The sequence below is a fragment of the Panthera tigris genome, chromosome B2, assembly GCF_018350195.1.
Source record: "Panthera tigris isolate Pti1 chromosome B2, P.tigris_Pti1_mat1.1, whole genome shotgun sequence".
Lineage (NCBI taxonomy): Eukaryota > Metazoa > Chordata > Mammalia > Carnivora > Felidae > Panthera > Panthera tigris.
The window spans coordinates 35,847,772-35,858,483 of NC_056664.1; the positions used below are offsets into that span (position 1 = coordinate 35,847,772).

Consider the following 10,712-nt stretch of genomic DNA (forward strand, 5'->3'; position numbering starts at 1 on the left):
GGGGTTCTCTTTCAGTTCTCCCGCCCCTCTCCCCCAAATGTAGATGGCCACTGCTCTGGCTGAGCTTCTCTTTTTTGATATCTTTTGCCTTTTTTTGGTAATCCTTCTGAAATTAAATCTTTTTTTTTCCCCCCTCTCTCTAGCCACTGTAGTCTGCAGATCAAAGCTCTGGCCAAAATCCATGCCTTTGTTCAAGACACGTGAGTGTTGCCCACTCCCCAGAATTCTTTTATTTCAAGGAAAGATCTTTTCATTTTGCTCCTTCCTCTGAGATCTTTATTTCATTTCAACAAACATTTAAAAACGTCTATTTTTTTTTAATCTTTTACTCTGCTGTGGTCTGTGAAGCATACCAGAGAAGTAGATGGCATGAACCTTGCCCTCAAAGACTTTATGTTTGTGTTTAGGCAGATAAGAGTACCCCAGGAAAAGGATACAGGAGGAATGTAGAGGGTGCATCAGAGGGTGTAGAGTGGCATAGTATGAGTAGAATGCCGTACCAACAGTCCCCTGTTGAGGGGACACAGAATAAAGAGTGATCAAGAGAGGGGAGATAGGACTGGTCTAAGAAAACCATTCTTCTGGTAGGGGGTCAGCATAAGCTGATAAAGCTTTCTGGAGCATAGTGGCATCCTTTGGGATGGACTTAATGTGTATCAGCAGAGGAAAAGCCAGAACATGCTCAGAGAGGAGAGTGTGTGGGGAACTCTGGCATTCAGGGTGATCGGAAGGGTAGTCTTCCTTCCCTTTGTGGTGAGAAGGGGAGGTCATCCATTTTGTCTACATCTGATCCCCCTTCTTTAAGGGGCAGAGCCATGTGAGTGTTGTAAGCATCCTGGGCTAATGGCAGCATGGCCTCTGTGTGCACACACGTTTATTCATCTGGGCTTCCTCTCTTGGGAGTTCTGAGGGGTGCATGGGATGCACACTCCTTGTACCTCTTGGAGGTTTTAATCACTTGTTGGTTTTATTTTCCCAGAACCCTGAGTGAGCCTCGGCAGGCAGAGATCCGGAAAGAGTGCCTTCGACTTTGGGGGGTGAGCATCTCCCTAGCCCATTATTACTCCAGAGCAGGGAAGCTGTAGAGAAGAATGGATTGACCAACCCTGTCTACTTAGGGTTTCTCCTTACATGTAAACGTCTCCCTACCCTCACAGGGTACCAGAGTTAGACGTCTTAGCATTGTCAGGAGTTACCTTTTTGGCCCTTTCACTGACATTGTGGTCCTGCAGTTGGGTCAAAAAGGACAAGGGTGGTGGGTGACCAGGCCTCATTTTGTTGCCAGGGCCCTATACAGCAACTCTCTGCCCACAGAGAGTCCCAGACAGAGGGAAGGGGCCTTTGTGGTGTGCAACCACAGGGCTTGAAGTGAGGTAGTGACCGGATTACCCACTCCCATCTCCTGCTTTCTAGCCCCCTTTGTTGGGGGCCATTGCCTCTTCCCCTGTCTGGACCTATCCCCTCGCCTGCATGTGCATACACACAGCTTTCATTGAAAGTACATTTGCAAATCAAAGCTCTTTGCTGTCTCCTTTCAGATCCCAGACCAGGCTCGAGTTGCTCCTTCTTCCTCAGACCCCAAATCTAAGTTCTTTGAGCTAATCCAGGTGAGTTTGGTATCTGTTGAAAATAAAAAGTCAGAGAGGCCTAACTTCAGATGTGGAAGGTATCAGACCCGTGCCATCCTCCCTCCAGATGCCTGGCCTCCAGAGGGCTTGTGTAGGCACCTCCTGGATTCTGAGGGGCTGGGCTTCATTTAAATCTAGCCCAGATTATGGGGCCGTTGTGCTGGTTTTGTGAGGTCACGGACTGGAGAATGAGGTTCCAGATGACCTCAGAAGAGTAGCATGTGTACATATTTCTGAGTGGGGTGGAGCGGTCACTTAACTGCTCTCAGACCAACTACTGATGAGTCCTCGCCTTCAGTTTTATTGAAGGGGTGGCTTTTATATTCTGGCGGCATTTCCTTATAGTTCTGGTAAATTGATCTGTACTCAGGGAGTTGGTGTTCTTTCCCTTCCCAGCCTCTTCTAATAGGTCCTAAAGGAACACTCCAAGCAGATGGAATTAGATCCCAGTTAGTGCATGGTTAGGGAGAGCAGGGGGGCATGTTTCAGAGAGCAAGTGCTTCCTGTCCCTCGCCTCTCCCAGCCTGCCCCCATCCCTCATACAGGCACCCATACTGAGCGCCTGTCCCTTCCCCCAACCCAGCCATGTTTTCTCTGACCCGGGGCTGCAGGGCACTGAGATTGACATCTTCAGCTATAAGCCCACGCTGCTCACCTCCAAAACCCTGGAGAAGATCCGCCCAGTGCTTGACTACCGCTGCATGGTGTCTGGCAGCGAGCAGAAGTTCCTCATCGGTCTGGGGGTAAGTCTGCTGCTGGCTTCCTCTCTACTGTCGGGGTGGTGGAACCTTGCTCTGTGTCTGTGGGAGTCTGGACAGCTGCCTGCCACCCTCGGTGCATGTTCTCTTGGCACTAGGGAGCTGGGGCTTTGACCCCAGGGAAGGTATTTCTTAAAGCTTCACTTCCTTTCTGTGAGTTAGCCAAGTGTCATTCATCCATTCAGTTTTTCATTCATTCACATTTGCGTATTCATCTCTGTGCATTGTAAAGGGAACACTGCTTCTTTTCTTGTGATATTAAGCTTCCTAGGCTAACAGGATTGTCAGCAGGCTACTGTGGCTTGAATCCATGCAGCCATTTCTTTGTAACACCACCCTCATCGGGCTCTGTGCTGACAGCGTGGAGCCTGCTTGGGATTCGCTCTCTCTGCCTCTCTCTTTCCCAAAACAAATAAATAAATTAAAAAAAAAAAAAAGTGCTCAGCCAACTGAGCCACCCAGGCCCAGGTGCTCCATAAGCTTGATCTTCTTTGAGGGTCACTAATCATGGACTTGGGCCTTTTTTTTTTTTTTTTTTTAATGTTTATTTTTGAGGGAGAGACAGAACATGAGCAGGGGAGGGGCAGAGAGAGAAGGAGACACAGAATCTGAAGCAGGCTCTGAGCTGTCAGCACAGAGCCCGACACAGGGCTCGAACCCTTGAACCGAGAGACCATGACTGAGCCAAAATTGGACACTTAACCAACTGAGCCACCCAGATACCCCTGGACTTAGGCCTTTTGAATGGTCCCCTGGGCCTGTTCCCTACCACCAGGACTGAGCCAGATCTCTGTCGCTGAAGTATAACACTAATCTCTCCTAGACATTTTCTTCTGACATTTCCCAGCCCCATCAGCTTATAACCGCCATCTGAAAGCTCTTTTGAGCGCTCACCCCTCAATCTCCATGCCTGCCTCATGAGGCCCTTTCTCTCTGCCTGTAGAAGTCCCAGATCTACACGTGGGACGGCCGCCAGTCAGACCGCTGGGTCAAGCTAGACCTGAAGACAGAGCTACCCCGGGATACTCTACTGTCTGTGGAGATCGTCCATGAACTGAAAGGGGAGGTCAGAGGTGGTTCTGCTCATGTGTTCTGGCCCTGCCAGCTAGGGAACTGGGGCACGGCTGAGCCTGGCCCTTTTCCCCCCAAGTTAACTGGGTCACATTGTGGTGCTTGACAGGGCCCAGAGCTGGGGGAAGGCTGTGAAATGATTCCTCCTCCTTGGGTAGTTGCTCGAAACAATGATACGTTTAGGTAGGAAGGATCACAGTCCCCATGTGTGCAAGAGGGAACCTCAGTCATCTCTGGGCATCCTGGGCCCTAGTGGGCCTGCTGGGTATTTTTTAGCTGCTGATTTTGTTTTTACCAGGGATCCCTTGAGCTTTGGCCATGACAGCCATACAGATGACTTTCAGAACAGTCAATGGGAACAGTGGACAAGATTGGGAAGCTAGGCCCCGAATGGAGCACCATGGCGGCAGCCTCACTGAGTTTGAGGTTCAGGGGTGCTCATCACCTAAAGCCTCAGATCTCTGGCTGCTCGGAAGTCTGGGCTGGTGTGGTGCTGAGAATGATCTGGGAGGGAGGCACAAGAAAGTTCTGTGTTTGGAGTCCTTCTCTTCCCCCGGTGATATATAGGTAGAACGGAGGCCAGCATGCCGTGGTGGGCAGTGGGCCCCAGGCCGATGCTTGGCAGGATGGGCAGCGCACTTCTTCTTCTAGGGGAAGGCCCAGCGGAAGATTAGTGCCATCCACATCCTCGATGTCCTCGTGCTGAATGGCAGTGACGTGCGGGAGCAGCACTTTAACCAGCGGTTTGACCTGGGTCCTGGGGAGGGAGGGCAGGGTAGGCCAGGTCAGCTGTGTGGCATCAGCCTCTGAGGCTTGGTCCCTCACCCAGGCCTTCTTGCCTAAGGCTATCGTTAGTTTTCCTTCCCCACCCGTGGGCTGGTTCCAGGGCCAGGGTGAGGAATTAGTATCTGCACTGCAGAGTTTGCTGGGGCTTGGGGGCCTCCATTGCCACAGATACCAGCACACTCTGTTTGGCCACAGCTGTTCAGATCAGAAGTGATGTTTTGATTCAGGTTGAGCAAGAGGATAGGCTTATGGAGAGAGGGAGGGTCTCTGAAGAACATGTCTTGAGCATGGGTGGTCCCGTTTAAGTCTGTTCATCTGGATCCCCCAGCGGCCCTTTTGCTTGTGGATGGATGACTGATCAGTTGTTAGAAGGGGGGTGGGGGACACAAAGGAGGGACCTCTCACACTGCCGTGATACTGATATGCCTAAGTTGGTTCTTCTGAGTGGGTGTGCTGTGGCATCAGTGGTTTGGGGTGAGTTGACATACACGATACAGATGACATCTGAAGTTCTAGTGGAGGGGACTGAGCACAACTCAAGGCACACTTCAGAAAAGCCTACCAACATATAGCAAAACTGGATGTCCAAATCTACAGAGGGAGGGCGTGCACAAAGATGTTAGTGGAGAAGGGCAGGGTGGGCTTCCTCAGGCATAGGAGTGCTGCCTCTTGGAGTGGCTTTGCTCCACATTCAGAAGTGTTCCGTCTCTGGTGCCACGCAGATGCCCTGGGGGCAGGGGTGCTAGTGGAGGCGCCTTGGCTCACCTCTGAGAGACTCTGTTTGTGCTCTAGAATTCAGCTTGCTGAGAAATTTGTGAAAGCTGTTTCCAAGCCCAGTCGGCCTGACATGAATCCCATCAGGTGAGCATATGGTCTCCCTCCCAAACCCCCATTCCCCATTGCTTCTTTCTGGCCAGTGCCTGCTTCCCCATCCTGTGGAGGATGGGAGGGCTCAGTAGAGAGGACCAGGCAAAGTTGTGGTTAGAGATAAGACTACCCTTGGTGAATGTGAATTGGGGTGGGTGCTGGGTAGGTGTGTCCTTCGCCCCAGAGTGTCTCCCCATCCCGCCTGTCATGGTGGGCCAGCCTCCACAGGAGATGCATTCCTAGGGGTTAAGGTGTCATTGAAGATGCACATGCTTCTCGGGGCACTGACACACCTTGCACATTCACACTCATTAGCATACCACCTGGCCTTTTCTTTTTTTTCAGGTGAGAAAAGGGTGCTAAGGGAATGGGAGTTTTTGAACAGGAAGAAGAGAGTGTTTGTTGCCATGTTAGATGGTGTGAAAGTTCCAGGCCCTGAGGTAGGAGAGGAGGATGAGGACCGTCAGGGAGCCCACATAGGGAGACCAGACTTTCCAGGCTGTGCCCGGGTCAGAGGTTATTACCTTTGGGGCTTGGAGACCCAGACTATATGACTGGAGACCGAGGTGTCTCTCTACACTTTTTATAAAATGTCCTGTCTGCCAGGTCCTGAGGGACACCTTCTGGGGACCCTCCCTGTGTTGCTTGTTGTCTAGTTGCTGGGTCCCTGGAGACCTTACCCAGCAGTTCCAAAGATGTGTTCAGAGGCCCCCAGAGGTGAAGGAACCCTGCATCCTGGGTAGAGGTCTCCCTACCCCCTATGGTAAAAGGCCCGTTAGGACTGTTTGGAAATAACTCTGCTACAGGAAGCCCTAAAATCCATGGTGACCTACACAAGAGCCTGGACCTTGGTATTTGGGCCCCTGGTGACAGTGAAGATGACTTGGGTGTCTGCCAGATCTTCCTCTCTCCCCCTTCTTCAGTAACCATAGTTGTGCTCCTCAGTTGCCGTGGGGCAGGCCCAAGGGGGTGTTTGGTAGCTCTGAGCTAGGGCATCTGTGTTGGATAGCAGCACACGGGGCTGGAGGTCCTCATTCTGGTGGGTTGGGGTACTGGGGCCAGAAGAAGACAAGGACAGGCACAGCCTCCTGCCTCCAGCTGCTGCTGGGTAAGAATATCTGCGCCCCACACCCCAGAAAACCTTTGTCCTCTCTCTGTCCCTCTACACACAGGGTGAAGGAGGTGTACAGGTTGGAGGAGATGGAGAAGATTTTTGTCAGGTGAGTGACTCAGTCTTAGTGCAGGATCTGAGAGGAGAGTTGGGGTGGGGGTGCAGCAGCGTTCTCTTTTTGCAGAGGTGTGTCGTGGGGGAGGTGGTGAGTTGGCCCTGGCAGACTGCCTTTAGCCCCCCTGCCGCAGCCAAGAGCCCCCCGGCTGAGAGCTGATTCAGCACCGTCAGGAGGGGAGCAGGGCGGTGTGTGTCAGGCAGAAATACGGGCTCATTGATGCTGTAATAGTTACGATTGTCCCTGCGAGGGGCAGAGCAGCAAGCTGCTTGAAACACTATAAATCCCAGCTCCTGGTGCTGACAGAGAGATTGAGCCTGGAGGGGCAGGGGGGCGTAACTGCTTCCTTGCATTAGTGGTGTGCAGGGTGCTCTCATCTGGGGGGTCTCATCCTGGGTTTGTGCCTGCTGCGGCCATGGGAGCTGGGCCAGGTCTCCGTGGTCTCATGTTAACTCTTTAGTGGCCACAGTGATGCCTTTGGTGGGGGATCGAAGACCCAGTGGCACCTCTGGTCTCAGATCTTAACCTTACTTGTGTCACCCTTGAAACACCCCCCCCCTCACCTGTCCCCCAAACGGCAGCAACAGAGCAGGGACATCTGTCACTTTCCTGACTCCATTGCTTAAAGTTTAGAGCCTGAGTCCTCCATCCAGCTCTGCACAGACTCCCTCGATGGGTAGCCTGGAGCAACTGGAGCAACTCACATCTCTGCCTCAGTTTCCATTTCTTATGTTGAACTGAGATAAAATGCTGTGGGTGGTGGGATTTTAATATTAGCCGGAGAAAAATGTGAGGGCTCGCTCTCATGCACAAAACCACACTTGCTGTTTACTCACCTCGGGGAAATTAGGTTAGAAATGAAGATCATCAAGGGCTCCAGTGGCACCCCGAAGCTCAGCTACACAGGGCGGGATGACCGGCACTTTGTGCCCACTGGCCTCTACATCGTCAGGACGGTGAATGGTAGGTGATGGGTGATTGTTGCCTGTCCTCTTTCCTGCAGCCAGGGTGACTGGCCCAGACCCTGTCTGAGCCGGAGCTGAAGTCTGCCTACTAAGGTGCATGGCAGCCAGGCTGGCGTTTCTATGAGGTGTGGGGTTGGGGACTGTTTCCCGAGCCTCTTCTGTTCCTTGGTGGGTCCTGGGGGTCGGGTTGGGGCTGAGAGGAGCCCAGTTGGTTTGTGCACACACAGTGTCCTCATGCAGGTAAAGGGCCTTCTCTGGGGGTGGCAGCAAGTCAGGCTTGGCCATTTGTATCCTCTGTACAGTCCCTTTTCTTCAGTGCCTTCTGGCTAAAGAGCCTTCCCTCTGCCAGGGTCCCAGAGTTGTTGCCCTGGTGGCAGGTTGGCAGGACTGGGGTGGGGTTGTTGAGAAGTAATTATCTTAGTCGTCCTCCTTGAGCCCCTTTGGGCTGGTGATAAAGGCTGCATCCTCCTCACAGGCTGTTCTCTGCCTGCTTTTTGGGAGAGAGGGCAATGGAAGAACACAAGTGCAGAAAGGCACACCCCTATGTTGGTCTGTTCCTGTCCCGCATGAATATTTTGTGTCCTTTTCTGAGCTTTCCCCTCTTCCTTCTGTCAGAGCCATGGACTATGGGATTCAGCAAAAGCTTCAAGAGGAAGTTCTTCTACAATAAGAAAACCAAGATCTCTACCTTTGACCTCCCTGCAGACTCCATCGCCCCCTTTCAGTAAGTGGCCCTCCTCTGTGCCTGTCCTCTCCACAACCCCAGGTGCTCCTGCCAGGATGCCGGCCAGCCCTCTTGGGGCATACCCCAGGTCCTGAGAAAGATGGCTGCCCAAGCAGGGGCTCCCCTAGCATAGACTGGGCTCCTCCCAAGGGTGGGGCTATGCCCCCTCTAGGGCGTGGCCCCCAGTTCTGGATAGAAGCTCAGAAGCAAGTGACACCAAGACCTGCTGTGATGGCTGGGGGTCCTGGGTGGGAAGAGCCTCATCCAGGCAGGGCATCTGTCTGCCCCATGGAGCAGCCACTGCTTATGTGACCTTCTGACACTGGCCTGGTGGTGCAAACCTACCAAGGGCCTGCAGCCCTGCCCCTTGGGATTCAGGGGTCTTAGGTGTCTCTCATGAGCACCCAGAGTCCATTTGCCAGACTGTTACAGTCATAGGTTTTGACAGCAGCCAGTAGCTCTAATGCGCCTATAATTAGCCACTGACACCAGTGTCTGTTGCTACACTAATACTGTTTTATTAGAACGGCACAGACAGATAAACCAGGAATATCAGTAATTCTAGGAATCTAGTTGGACACAATTAGCATCAGCATCTGTTTGTTGGAAAGGAGCTGGGGCCTACTGGGTACCTGTTGGCTGCTAGAGGGAAGACCCTCAACTAGAGTTAAATGACCCACCCCTTTAAGGATCAGTCCTCTAAGTCATGGTTGCCAGGGTTGGGGTGGTGATCTCTTGGTCCTGCTCCACCCGGGTACAGCCCTCTGACCTCCTTTCTCTTCCTTCTCCCCAGCATCTGCTACTATGGCAGGCTCTTCTGGGAGTGGGGGGATGGCATCCGTGTTCATGACTCCCAGAAGCCCCAGGACCCAGACAAGCTGTCCAAGGAAGATGTCCTCTCATTCATCCAGATGCACAGCGCCTGAGGGTGTGGGGATGCCCACCCCTGCTGAATGATCTGTCATTCTCTGAGTCAGGGCGCTCTGCCTGGGGCTCACAGTACTGGTTTTTTACCCCTTCTCGGAAAGGGACTGGGGAGCACAGTCACTGCAGCCTGACCATAAGGGGTGGGTGGTCTCCTCTCCATTCTCCCTGAAGAACTCAGTCGGGGGCCTTCTGAGGACTCTGACATTCCTTCTGGGACACCTTTTGGACTTCCCTCCCCAGAGACCTGCCTGGGAATTGTCTTCCCTGCCAGGAATCAGCCTGAAGGATGCTGCTCCTACAGGCGGGTTTGAGGTCAGGGCCGAGGGCATGTGTGGCCAGTGGAGGACGTGTCAGAGAACAGCAGGGCTTTGTTTCTGCCATTCTCTCTTGTATCCTGTAGACTCACTTTTCTGAGTTCCGTGCACTGCCCTGAGGGCGGCCATGCCCGTGCTCTGCCCAGCTTTTTATTGGGCCGACCCTGAGTGGGTGTAGGCCAGGGGCAGCTGCTGTACAAATCAAGGTTTTGTTTCTTTGAACTTGCTCTGTTTTGATGCCAAGTTGGAGATGATTTTATCTCCTCCCTGACCTCTGTCCTGGTCTTCCCTGGAGTTCGTCCCAGCCGGACCTCTGACAGTCCCGCAGGCCGGGAAGGGAGGCACGTGGGCCATACTTCCCTGCCACTGCATCGGGACACAGTGCTGTCTCGATAGCGGGCATGACTGCCTCCTGGGGTTGTAGAGCCTTCCTGGGCCCCATTCCCTTTTGTTCTGAACCTTGGGCAGCTCTAGAAGAGGAAGCAGCCTTTAAAGACCTTTTTCTATGCCCCAGCAGCAGTGGCCCCCTGGCAACAGAGGTACCTCGGGTTGGGTCACACCTAGCCTTCTGGCAATCATGGCACCCCCCCCCCCCCATTTGCCACAGCCACCTTGCTACTCACCCCCTTTTTCTTCCCCAGTAGGAAGTACAGTCACTTTTGTTTGTCCTTTTGTGGTCACTCCATTTCCTCTGTCTTGGCAGAGGGGGAAGAAGGGAAGCTGGGCAGTAGCTTTGGGTGGGGGAGGGTACTTGTGGTTGTTTTTAATGGGAAATACCTCTCAGAGATGCTCTTATGGGCTCCCTAGAGCCCCATCCCAGTGCTAGGCTGGTTTCCATGGCGATAGGCCACAGAGACTCCCTGTGAGGTTGGAAATGACTCTACCTGGGGGTGGGGGTGGTGTCGCCTAGCCAGCATCCAGCCCCTCCCTCCCCCCAGGTTGGTGGCAGCACGGCTGAGAAAGGTGTGTTTCCACCCCGTTCTGGGTATATCAGTGTGTCTTGCAGAATCTTGGATCATTAAAGATAAACATATTTTTAATGCCTGTGTGGCTCTGTGCTGGGGCTAGTGCTGTTTGTCCTTGGTGCTGTGTGGTCTGGGATTGGCTTGGATGAAACAGTTTGGGCTGGAGAAGGGGAGGAAGCTCTACTTAAGAAGCGGGGAGGAAAGCAGGTTTGTTTAATCAGAGCCTCTACAAGCTCCTGGGCCTTGTGGGCCCTGCTGCTAGAGAGGGGCCCCACCTAGGAAGAGTCCGGAAATTATGCAGCTCCTGTTGGAAGCAGGGACTGGAGAATGAAAGAACCTACTGCCCAGCAGGGCAGGGAGGCACCTTCTCCCTTACATAAATCACACGGCTCACCCCATGGTAGCACTGTGACAATCCAGGATCAGTTTGTGTGACTAAAATAACAGAGGTGTCAGACCAATTAGTGTCACTAGACCGGAG

The 10,712-nt window shown here is 53.0% G+C and overlaps 1 protein-coding gene across 4 annotated transcripts in view; it reads left to right on the forward strand.

Moving 5' to 3' along the window:
* The window catches only part of CMTR1 (cap methyltransferase 1), a 54,987-nt gene that overhangs the window by 41,105 nt on the left and 3,170 nt on the right, over window positions 1-10,712 (forward strand). For 2 of the 4 annotated variants that reach the window (XM_042986244.1, XM_007085238.3), the window contains 11 exons: window positions 144-200; window positions 980-1,037; window positions 1,539-1,607; window positions 2,240-2,371; window positions 3,330-3,452; window positions 4,109-4,200; window positions 5,036-5,104; window positions 6,283-6,330; window positions 7,187-7,299; window positions 7,917-8,025; window positions 8,819-10,306. In XM_042986244.1, coding sequence (XP_042842178.1) covers window positions 144-200; window positions 980-1,037; window positions 1,539-1,607; window positions 2,240-2,371; window positions 3,330-3,452; window positions 4,109-4,200; window positions 5,036-5,104; window positions 6,283-6,330; window positions 7,187-7,299; window positions 7,917-8,025; window positions 8,819-8,951 — 1,003 coding nt within the window. In that variant the 3' untranslated portion in view covers window positions 8,952-10,306. Of the gene's footprint in view, window positions 1-143; window positions 201-979; window positions 1,038-1,538; window positions 1,608-2,239; window positions 2,372-3,329; window positions 3,453-4,108; window positions 4,201-5,035; window positions 5,105-6,282; window positions 6,331-7,186; window positions 7,300-7,916; window positions 8,026-8,818; window positions 10,307-10,712 lie in introns of those variants that run through there. The other 2 variants (XR_006217618.1, XM_042986245.1) reach the window with 1 other exon arrangement.